This window comes from Alligator mississippiensis, chromosome 6, assembly GCF_030867095.1.
Source record: "Alligator mississippiensis isolate rAllMis1 chromosome 6, rAllMis1, whole genome shotgun sequence".
In the NCBI taxonomy this organism is placed as follows: domain Eukaryota; kingdom Metazoa; phylum Chordata; order Crocodylia; family Alligatoridae; genus Alligator; species Alligator mississippiensis.
In genome coordinates this window covers 2,766,451-2,778,112 of record NC_081829.1, presented here as the reverse complement: position 1 = coordinate 2,778,112, position 11,662 = coordinate 2,766,451, and the positions used below count along the sequence as shown (strand labels likewise).

The 11,662-nt window shown below is 51.2% G+C and overlaps 1 protein-coding gene across 1 annotated transcript; it reads left to right on the top strand.

Annotated features, from left to right (window-relative positions):
- Positions 1-250: 250 nt before the first annotated feature.
- On the top strand, positions 251-10,524 carry NUDC (nuclear distribution C, dynein complex regulator). Its single transcript, XM_006270199.4, has 9 exons — positions 251-390; positions 2,154-2,231; positions 4,739-4,942; positions 5,333-5,419; positions 5,807-5,920; positions 6,363-6,557; positions 6,970-7,053; positions 7,628-7,746; positions 9,063-10,524. The coding sequence occupies exons 1-9, from the start codon at positions 295-297 to the stop codon at positions 9,112-9,114; spliced, it is 1,029 nt and encodes a 342-aa protein (XP_006270261.2). The 5' UTR covers positions 251-294; the 3' UTR covers positions 9,115-10,524.
- Positions 10,525-11,662: the final 1,138 nt, after the last annotated feature.

The window sequence follows — 11,662 nt, the reverse complement described above, 5'->3', positions numbered from 1 at the left end:
ATCCTTTCAACCATCCCTTTAAAGGCCTAACCCAGCCGCGACCCCTGCCCTCCGACGCCCAACGGGCCACGCGGAGCCTTCTGGAAGGCGCGAGACGGCGCCGGTCTCTATAGCAACCAGCGCCGCGCGCCTGTGCCGCGCTAAGCGCCCGCCCTCCTCCCCCCCCCGTCTGCGGATTGGGCGCGGCGGCGGCCAATCAACGAGGGGTCGCGGGAGGAATGCGGCGCGTTGATTGGTGGGGGAGCCCGTTTCCGCTTCCGGGCGAGGGGTCGCGGGCAGCGGTTGCGGGTCGCCATGGGGCTGAGCGCGGAGGAGGTAGCGGAGCAGGAGGACCGCTTCGATGGCATGCTCCTGGCCATGGCGCAGCAGCACCCGGGCGGCGTGCGGGAGGTAGCGCCGGGCGGCCGGGGGGCGGGGGTCTTCCTCTTCCTCCTGCAGCCTCTAGGCCGTGCCCCTCGCCTCGGCGCCTGATGCCCCTTTCCGCCCGTACTTAACCTCGACTCCCCTTGCTGCAGCGGGAGCCCCCCGCTCCTTGCGCGTGTGCGGACAGTCCGGCTTCGCGCCCGTCGTGGGACGAGCGCCGGCGTGTCTCGAGGGGACTTGCTGGTTTTGCCAGCTGCTTCTACAGGCGTCGAGTGACGCAGTCTCAGCCCCGCCGCCGCCGCCAAACACGTCGTTTTCACGGGCTCTCAGAAGCACGAAGCACCGACTCCGGCGGAGCGAGTAAAGCAGAGGCTCCCGACCGCTAGGTCGCGGCGGGTCGGCTGCCGCGCTGGAGGTCCGGAAGCGACCGGCGTACCGTGGAGCGGCAGCCAATCCTCTTTTTAGATTGAGCCTAAAAAAGGGTCGGCTGTCGCTCCCCAGTACACCGGTCACTTCCGGTCCGTGGCTTGCCGGTCCGCAGCCTAAAAAAGTTGGGATGCCCTGGAGTAAAGCCCCTGAAGTACATAAGAAGGGTGCCCAAACGTTCCCGTCTGTGAAATGGGAACAAAGGCATCAACCTTTGCGAAGTGCCGTGGGATTTGTCCACGAAGAGACCGCACTTCATAAAGATCCAGAGGCCTTAAGCAGCTCGGGCCCCGTCTTCCGGGGTCGTTTTAGGAGCACCGAACATTCGTGACAGCGCCATGCCTGCGGCCCTCCCGGTGTTTGCCAGCAGTCCGTGCATTCCTTAATGTTGCAAATGTTTTCCTCCGTTTAACTCCCCGCGCTTAAAGGAGGCATCGGCGGTTGCGCTGGGAAAGCATTCGCACTTAAACGGGTTGTCACGTTAATTATTAGCATGGCGCCATTGGCGTGCGGGGGCTGAACAGCTATCCAAGAAAGGCGAGGGTCTCGCCTCGTGCTGCAGTTTAGGCAGCGTCCAGGCTGAGGGATGAAAAGCTCGCTGGTGAGTAGCGGTGTGGCGGGTGGCTCGTTTGCCACTCGGGTCCCTGAGCCTGGCCATGCTCTGGCTGTAGCCATGGTGGAAGGAAACTGTTGAAACACAAATGCGATGTCTCTGGCCCCTATAGAAGGGGTTTCTTTGCTGCTGATCCTCCCAATCAAACAGTTGCTGTGGCAACTGGTGCACAGCGCTTCAAGCAACCTAGGAGGATAAGGTATAGGAAGGCTAAGTCATTGTGGTTCTTGGGAATGAGTCTGCCCACACTGGCTATGGAAACGAATAGCAACACTATTTATACCAGCATTGCGCTGCTTCCAGCTGAGGTGTGGGCAGAGACCATCTTGGTGAGCACCACGTGCTCTGCTGTCTCCTCTAATCTAGTCCGTCAGAGCCAACTGATAAAAGTGGTTCTTTGTCTTCATGTCCCATGTATCTGGACCAGCATGCAATGCCGTTCTTCAGTTCGAGCTGCTACTTCTCTCTGTCCGTGGGCTCCCTGTGAAAACCTAATTAGAGGAAAAGGCCAAAAATGCTTCACCAAATCGTTGGAGCGACCATGTAAAGATTCTGCTAGATCAGCTGCTTGGAAGTAAGAACAAGGAAGCGAGAAGTTGTCTTCTCGGCTACCTGCTGAGTGAAGACTTGCTCATCGCAATACTGCTAAGATCTAGATTTGCTCCCTTTCCTTGTAGGCTCTCTTGCAGCTCAGACTCTTTAATTCAGGTCTCTTGACGTTACCTGTCTTCTTGTGTTTTTCTTTTTCCAGCTTGTGAACACGTTCTTCAGTTTCCTGAGACGGAAAACGGATTTCTTCACAGGTGGAGAAGACGGAGTGGCAGAGAAGGTAAAAAAACAACTAATCCTTCCCCCTCACAGACCCTTATGTGTCATTTTTATGTGCTCGGGCCCAGCTGTTCACGTCGAGATGCTTCCTGCCTCTGGCAGACATCTGACCTGTGTGCCACAAAGTGCTTTCTTCCTGTTGCCGTGTGGTATCTTCAAACTGTGCCCAATGTTTGCGATGCTGCAGAAATATACCAGTGAAACAAGGTAGGAGTGAGCTGCCCTTGTCCATGGCTGAGCTTGTTTGCTTGTCGAATAATATCAATGGTGAAGGTTTTTGTCACGCTGTGGCCAAAGGGTTGTTTGAAAAGCAAGCCTGCCAGACACACTGACTTAACGTTGACAGACACCGCGGGATCAATAACCCTAAGTTACCTTGTTTATTCATCTCAGAAAAGCACAAAGTCCGTCTCCCTGCCCATGCAGCTGCCCCTGTGCCTCTGAGTGCAGGGCTGATACAATCCAAATGTGTTGGGGGCACCGGAGGTGGTCAAAATAAGGAAAAGCCAGCAGCGTGTGATACACACTTGATGCTTTACAACCCCACCAGTGGGTGGCTTCAGAACATAGCTCAGGAAACATTGCCATGTCATATATAGAGGGAAAGCTTACAATTGCCAGTGCTGCATAGAATATACCTGCTGCCTAACCTGCAAGGGGAGGGAGATGGGGAAACCCCAACACAGAGCTAGGGTGAAAATGAGTGAAATCTGCAAAAGAGCTGCAAGAGTTTTTTTAGGAACAAATCTTCCCCATCTCACAGGGACAGGCATATATGTGTAGAATCAATGTGTGACGATGATTAGCACTGTATTTATAGAGCTTCTGCCGATTGGCACTCCAGAGCATAAGCAAGAGGAGCTTTGAGGCATTGGCTAGAGGCAGGGACTGACTGTCAGGATGCCTGGCTTCGGCTGTGCGCTACATAGGAGGGGATGGCTCCCTGCCCCAGTGCCCCCTCTGGAACTGGACTAGAATACTGGTTTTTGTAAAGTGCTTTGCAAGCCTCTGAACGAAGGACACTGAATACAAGCCCGTGCTGATTGTGTCTCTGTCAACACAGTCCCCCAGCTAGAGCTTGAAGAGGCCATTTATTCTCTCCCACTTCCCCCTTCCCCTTTGGAACTCTTAACACAGCCCCTTGGGCCTGAAACATTTAATTGAATCTAGCAGGAGGGAAACCACCAGGCTGAACCACCTTTTGAGACTGGGGAAAGATTGTGGAAGGACTCCTATCCCCTTCCATTCTCCTCCCAACATGATGGACCTGCCTGGTATTTTTATGGCTCTTTGGAGACTTGCTTGTTCTCCCATGTTTGTAGGCAAAGGCTTCATAATCTCTTCTTCATCGTTGCAGTCTGCAGTCAGTGCTGTAACTAGCTGGGGGTTTGATTTCTGTAAGCTGCTCTGGGATAGTTCATCCTGAAAGGGGCTGATCATGTCCTTGGAACTTCTTTGAATTAATATCTTACTCCTTGGCATAAGAGATCTTCTTTTCCCTCCCATCTGGCTCCTGACCCTGGATAGTATCCTTCCTGTGGAAGCATTACCTTGATGCCTGTAGGAAGGCTGAGTTTCACTACGTGCTGTCTTGCACGGTACCTGTGGTATTATCAATAGCTGGGTTATTGCTCCAGGTTGGCCTCTTGCCTGTTTACTTAGCTCTGCCTCTGAACGCTACAGCCCTTTACATCGTAGACTTTGATGTTCTGCCTTTCACAGCTGTACCTGAGCCCTTGCGATACAAGAGACTTGAGATTGCTTGGAGAGAAGATTATATATGAATTTATTCCTCAATGATATCATTCATCTTTCAGCTGCCTCTCCTAGAAATTTTGGCAGGGGGATTTACAGAATGGACTGAACACACATTCTCTAGCACGTGGGGAAAGTTCAGGCTGACAAAGCCTTCCTTAATGTGCCTGGCTCGTGTCTGCATCCAGTTCATGAAAGCATGTTTCACTTGCATGACTTCTTCCATCTGGAGTTCTCAAAGGACTTGACAAGTCTGGCAGTTATCAAAGTCTTATGAGTCCCCTGATGAGTTAGGGTGGTGTTATCCCCCTTCTGCAGAGGAGCGAGGCACAGAGACCACATGAATAGCTTAAGATGCTACAATGAATTTCTGGCCCAGACCTGGGTCCGGAGCATCATCCTGCCATGTCCATCTGTGAACCGCAGTGGTTATATTCTGTCTGGCCTATCGTTTTGCATTCATTTTGCCCTGGTGTGAGTATGTGCACCACAGGAGTCCTTACTTCCTGGACTGGGTAGTGCGCTCTGCGTAAGTAAAACTGGGCAGGGAGTAAGCCTTGGACACTGAGTTTTCCCAAATATTCTGTCAAATGCTGGGGGGGAAAGGGGGGAAGGAAGGCAATAGCCTTACATGAGTACTGCTGAGGAACAGGTATGTGCCATGCAGCTGGGGGTTGGGAGCTGACTATCACCAGCCCCCATTTGGGTGCCTCTTTAAAAGTCAGCAGTCCCTGAGGGGGTCTTTGTTTTCAGCTTATCACAGATACTTTCAACCACCACAACAAGCTGGCACAGAAGGAGCGGAAGGAGAAAAAAGCCCGGCAGGAAGTTGAACGTCGTGAGAAGGCAGAACGGGCTGCAAAACTTGCCAAGGAAGCAAAGCAGGAAGCCAACGAGCCAAAGATCAAAGAGCTTACAGAGGAGGAGGCGGAAAGGTTGCAACTGGAACTTGACCAGGTGACAGCTGCAGCATGTGTGGGTTGCCATCTGTATTGTAAGAGAGCTTATCTGGGGCTAGAGTCTGCTCGGTTGGCTACGTGCAGCCCCACGAGAAATGACTTATCATCCCGTCAGAAGCTTTGTTCTTATGCAGATATCAGGGGGACAGGGAGGGGAATGAGCCTTTTGAATGCCAGGGCTTTTGTTTTACAAAGTGCACTGAGGACTGGAAACCCTTTAGCTCTAGTTTCACGTGGCTCTGAGTCATGTACAACCCCGCTGCTTTATCTCGAGAAGGAGACGGGGCCACCTAGTGCTGCAGTTCGAAACAGCACTTAGTGCCACAGGCCTCATCGGCTGACCAGTCATTCTTTGGGGTGGGGGTGGTGTCTTTCTTTTTTTTAACAGAAAAAAGAGAGAAAAGAAGAAGAGAATAACAATGTCTCTACAAAGCCCTCTGAGCATGAAACAGACTCTCCAGATTCTAGCAAGCAGGTAATGTATCCACAGAGACGCATCCCTACGCTGGGTGGTGGGGGAGAGGAGGTGGGTCAGAGTCTGACCAGCATTGAGGTGGCCTGGGTGAGGTGTGCCATCCAAGGGGTCGCTCCATTGCTTTTGTTGTGAGAGTGGGTATTGGAGATCCTTACTGACTGCCTTCTGCGCTCTGTCTGCCTGGCACAGTGCAAGAGGCACCCAGGAATGTTTAAACCTGGTGTAATGGAAACTTCTGCTTTCACATTCGGGGCTGGATCTCTGGGGAGCATGTGGGCCAGCAAATGCAGTACTGACCCCTGTGTGAACATAAAGGGATGATGTTAGTAGCGGAAGGTATAGGCAGGTTCGGCAACCTCTTTGCTGACGCTGAAATTGTCTGATCAGGAGTCAGAGGAGGAGGAAGAAGACGAGAAGGATAAAGGGAAAATGAAACCGAACTCCGGGAATGGGGCTGACCTTCCAAACTACAGATGGACACAGACCCTTTCGGAGCTGGATGTAAGTGCTGCTTCCACTTGGGGCTATGAGGAACTCTAGCCTGGATACCTGAGGGCAGATACCGCTATGAATTGTGAAGCTGTTGCTCAAAGGCAAGGCAGCTAGCCCAGAGAGCGGTTAATAACGGTGTCCAGCTGTAGCACACCCATGGCACAGTGAGGACATGATAGTTAAGCAAGAGCTTTTTGCCAGCCTCGCCTCTGCCTTCCTTTATTTTCTAAGATAGGATCTCAGTGAAGTGTTACGCCTCTTCTGTGACGTCGTCTTCAAGCACGTTGGGCACCATGTTGCCAAATTTCTGCCTTCCCTTTTCACTCCCACAAAGAGCCTCTTCTACCTCATGTGCCTCTAGCGGGGTAGATTGTCTTAAAGCAGCAGCACGGAGGGAGAAGCAAGTGAGCTGTCACTGCCCTCTCCTCACACCTGGCTTTCTCTTGCCCAGCTGGCAGTCCCATTCAAGGTGAACTTCCGGCTGAAGGGGAAAGATGTGATTGTGGACATCCAAAGACGGCATCTGAAACTGGGCTTGAAAGGTCACCCCCCTGTGATTGATGGAGACTTCTACAATGAAGTGAAGGTGGAGGAGAGCTCTTGGCTGATTGAAGATGGGAAAACAGTCACTGTGCACCTGGAGAAGGTACAGCAGGGTGAAAGGGACTTAGGAATTTAGGTCTTTAGTGATTATATCCGGTCCAGTAATGATGAAGGCCCAACATAAACCTACTGCAGCTGGGGTCCGTGGAAACGTATATGGTGCCTGCTAGCAGGTTCTGTTGATGTTGGTATCCTTTTTGTATCCCTTCAGTTGATGGTATAAGTCATGGTTAGACCCTGCTTCTTGCAGCCTTGCTAGCGGTGGAAATCGTTGCTAGCTGGTGCTAACTCACAGTGGCTGGGAATGGGGAAGCCTCCTCCATCCAGGCTTTCTTGGGGCCATTGTCAAAACACTACGGTTCTTCTAGAGAGACTTGCTTCTCTCTACATATGAGCATATGCAGAGAAACAGTTGTGTTTGTGATGTGATCTTTACTGCATTCTCTTGCCATCAGATCAATAAGATGGAATGGTGGAACAAGCTTGTCTCCACGGATCCAGAGATTAACACCAAGAAAATCAACCCAGAGAACTCGAAGGTAAAACTCCATCTGTCATCTCTTTGGCCTTTGCTGATCAAGGCGCACATGTGCGTGAGACTTGTTTGAGGAAAAAGGTGTGCATCTTTGTTCTTATGACTTGGTCTCAACCTGTATCACTGTAGGCACGCCACTAGCTAGAAAGGCTGTATGCACTGTATCCACTGAGTGTTCTCCTGGGAGAATGCAAAGAGGGAGACAGACCCACCCTGAATCCTTGGGAAACAGTTCTTCTGCGTGTTGCTGAAGCTGAATGTTTTGAGACTGTGTATAGTATCTGACTGGGGGAGGGGGGTTGCTGTACTACAAGCAGAAGAATGCAAAAGTATGCAACTGCTTTGCCTACTTTAAAGAAGATGGCGTTAGAAATCTGAATGGAACAGAACTACTGCAGTGGAATTAAGGTTAGCTTTCATAATAGCATATCTGCAGTTTGCTTTCTGTCCTGCTTTTAAAGGATCTGTGTTCTCCTAAAAGTTGTTTTTACTGCAATGTAATCCACTGTAACCTGCAGTTATGCATGAACACAAGGGGACTGGTGTATTCCTTTATAACAGAATTGCCTTGGTTTTAGTTATCAGACCTGGACAGTGAAACTCGCAGCATGGTAGAGAAGATGATGTATGACCAACGACAGAAGTCCATGGGGCTCCCAACATCGGATGAACAGAAGAAGCAGGACATACTGAAAAAGTATGTAGAGTCAGTTCCTTTTGAGAGTACTCCCCATCCTCAAACACCTTGCACATTATAGCATACCTAGGAGGGAGAGGAATGACTGGTTGGACCTGAGATTGTCTAACGCTCGCTGTGGAAGGCTGAATCACTGACACTAGACTTGGGTTAACAAGAGACAGCAGTAGACAACTCTATTCAATTATTCTGGGGACAACCTTGACCTAAGGTTGGTTTCAAGTCCAGGGGGCAAGATGAAGTCAGTGGCGTCGGGGCTGGAGGCTCCATCTCCAATGAACTTTAATATGATCTCAATGGTTCCTTAATCTCCCTCTATCCAGTAGCCCAGATAATCTCTTCTCCTCCCTCCCCACATCCAGTCTTAGCTGTCTCCAAGCCAATAGCTCATTTATGTCTTTATAGCTCTGTTTGGCGTAAGTGCACCTTGGCAGGAAAATTACTCACAGAACTCCAAGGCCATGTAGGGTGAGCAACACAGCTGCTGGGCCTGGCAGTGGGGTAACTAGGGGTCATGCAGCTTCCCCTTGTATGACCATAACTGCTTTTTGCCTCCAGGGTGAAACGAGGATTAGCGTAGTAGGGTCATCTCCTATGGGTTCTCTTTCCTGGGCTTATTTCCACAGGTTCAGCCTCTCTTGGTAGAGCTGTTTCCAGCTTTGTTCTAGGTCAAGACTGCAGGAGCTTGTTCAAGTTGAAAGCCTGCTGTGGGGACACAGCAAGCAGATTCACCTAGTTTGCCAGGAGAGCAGTTGGTCTGGCCTGACAGAGCGGTGTTTCTCTGACCATCACCGCAGCAGAGGTGTCCCTGACCTCCTCAGTACCATGCAAGAATGCAGTTATGATCTAAGCATAGATCATAACTTCCCCTATGTCCTACAGTCAATATTCCAGCTGCTACGTGTCTGTCCTGGAGGTAATAGTTACCAAGGGCATGTTTGATAATTAATAACTGCTAATTGTTTACACCTGCTAGCCTTGATAGTGGGGTAATATCGTGTTACTGGCAGAGGATTGAAGGAAAGAGGATAATGTCACATCTGGAGTTTCCCTGCACAAGTCAGCATGGATAATGAGACCCACAGGCTAGTGAAAGGGAGGCCCAAGGACACAAAGTAGTGAGGCATCACTATCTCCTTTATTGGACACCCCTGCCATGTGGATAATGAGACTAACGTTGGACCCAGGGCTGGGTTGTGCACAGAGATTGATGTGACAATGCCTAGGTAACACTGCGCTCTCTACAGTCAGTCCACAGCGTCCCGTTGCACGTGTACTGCCCTGTTCGTGACTCGCCCTTTCTTTTGCTCCTGCAGGTTCATGGAACAACACCCAGAAATGGACTTCTCAAAAGCTAAATTCAACTGAGCTCCTCTTCTTTCCCCTTTTTCTTCAGCCAATCCACTGAGTACAGGCAGGATGTGTATCGGCAGATGAGGCACCTGCCTTGGGTGAATAAACACTCCCCACCCCTTCTCTCCCCCACCCTCTCCCCAACCCAGCTTGCTGTGGAAACAGCTTCATGAGTGTCATCTCCTCACTTGTCATCTTGGCAAAACACAAGGCTCAGTTTGAAGTACCAGTGTATAGCGGTTACATAGTCTATGGGAGCATGTTACCCAGTTAGGGAGGACCTTGCTGTGCTGTGGGCAGGGGGAGGGAAGTACAGCAGAGTCAGAGTAAGATGTGCTTGAACATCTTCCTGGGGGAGGGAGAGGCTGCTCAGCTCTCATCTGGCTCTTTGGGCTACCATTCCAATCTCCTGACTAACACCATTTGAGTCATGGCTGGAGCATAGTCTCACAGCTCCTGCTTTGAAAATGGGGAGTCACGGCACGTCCGAACAAACTCCCCCTTCCACTTCTTCCCCTCCCTCAGTGTGCCTATTGCTGTATATTATTCAAAGCAGTCAGGTACATATGCCTTTAAAGCACCTCTGGAATTCTTACCTGACAGGGTAGCACTCCCCCAGCTGTATTGAGAGGTTTGCTGAGCCAGGTTATGTCAGTTCTTGAGTCACCTGTTGGTCTGGTCTCTAGTGATATACCCCTGTTCCTACTAGCTAAGTCCCTTAACTGTTCCTGCTGGGCTGGCCTGTTTCCTCCTGGAAAGGCTTGCTAGCTTATAGTTGGCCATTGCTCTCATTTTTCATGTCCTTGCCATGAGGGGAGCCAGCCACCTCACAGACTGCTGTCACCCTTGGTCCTTAGTGGAGGCAAACATTACTGACTTAAAAACTGGTTCCCCCAGTATAGAAGTTTTCTCTTTCCCAGCCCCCTGGATCCAGACCAGTACAGCTCTATGTCACTGTCCCATCCTAACCATTGCATCAGTGCTCACACTTGTGTGGGGAGACGGTTAGCCCTGGCTCCATAACCTCTTACCTGTGACAGACGCTGGTGCAGTCATGTATGAGATGGGTTGGTTTGCTGGCTGCTGTTGGTGAAAGTGAGACAAGCTGACCCTCACTGAGTTGTAGGGCTGGGACCCTGATGAGACTGAAGAGTGTGCTGGGATCCCCGTGTTGTGGAAGGGGAACACCGAGGGTCTCCAGTTAGGGAGGCAGGATGGAGCCCCGTGCAGCTGGCATTCTTCAGGGAAGCTGTTCTGCCACCCACCTGCAGTCAGCATTTTCCAAGAGTCTTTCTCTGAGTGGTGACTGACCAGTGAGTGCCCCTGCAATGTCTCCCTGCTGAGCTGCTGACTAGAGTGAGGTGTATTCTGCATGTTCAAACCTGTTAAAACTGCAGCTGTAACATAAAGGAAAAAGGTGACAGACGTGCGTTGTGGATGTGTCACTTCCTGGGCGCTGGGGCAGGCAGGCAGCCATGGTATCGGCGGTAGCTCTGGGGATGTCAGGCCAAGGACCTGGACTGATGCTGCTACAGTCAGAGGAAGTGAAAGCCAGAATTAAGACCACCAAAGATTTCACTGATTGGGTCAGGATTCTCTAACTGTGCCTAGGCCAGCTGGTTCTGGACAGGATGGTGGGTCCTAAACACCTGGGAGGGAAGAAGTGAAATCAGCCTTAGCACTTGAGCAACCACTTCTGGGTGGCCTGTACTGAAGTGCCCAGATCCTGGCAACTTGAGACTGATGTGGTCAGAGGACTCCCCGCCCTCCCCGTGTGGGGCCATTCTCTGTGAGTAGGAGCCTGTGAGCCTGCACCAAGTACCACCCTTGCCACAGGCCTCTTCTAATCTGATCCACCAAGGAAGCAGCTTTCCACACCACCCACTTTCTGCAGCCGTGAATGGGGCTGTGAGTTTGGGAGTAGAACTCGTTTTGCCCCTGTAACTTTCCTGTGTGGGGGGTGGAGAGCTGCCTTCTGGCATCAGCCAAGGAACTGGGTGGACAAAGGGCTGAAGTCCACTGTCAGTGTGCCTGGGCTCTTTGTTTCCACTTTATAGTAGCAGGAGGCAGAGCGGGCCAGGCTGAACTGACCCAAGGCCAGTCAGCTCCCACAATAGCATGGGCCTTGGAACAGGAAATGTGGAGCCAGGCTGGTAAGCTACCCAGAGGGCTGTTGTACTGTCCTGTTGTCAGACACCCTCATCTGTAGTTAGTGCTATTTTAAAGTCTCTGCCTACATTACCTGAACCCTCACATAGGGGCTATGACTGCATCTTCCTGCCCTGCCGTATTTCAGTCCTAGTAGTGCTTAGTGAGGCGCTACACAGCATATCTTGGCAAAAAATGACTGCAGAGGAGTACATCAACCAAGCCAGATATCTGGGGTGCACACAAGCCTTTCTTCTCTCCCCTGCCCCTGCTGGCTGGGTAGCTGACCTAAGGCTAGTTTCCTTGCGTTATACTGAGTTCCCGAAGTGTCTATTTATGCCAGGCTCTCCTCAGCCACGCTGCAGTATGAGAGGCAAACGAGCCAAGTCTGCTGCCCTAGCTTGCCAGCTCTTCG

Excerpts from the sequence above, each read along its gene's own strand:
- NUDC (XM_006270199.4), top strand. The coding sequence starts at position 295 with ATGGGGCTGAGCGCGGAGGAGGTAGCGGAGCAGGAGGACCGCTTCGAT. Across the intron at positions 6,558-6,969 it reads TCACTGTGCACCTGGAGAAG|ATCAATAAGATGGAATGGTG; the intron begins GTACAGCAGGGT and ends TCTTGCCATCAG. Across the intron at positions 7,054-7,627 it reads TCAACCCAGAGAACTCGAAG|TTATCAGACCTGGACAGTGA; the intron begins GTAAAACTCCAT and ends CCTTGGTTTTAG.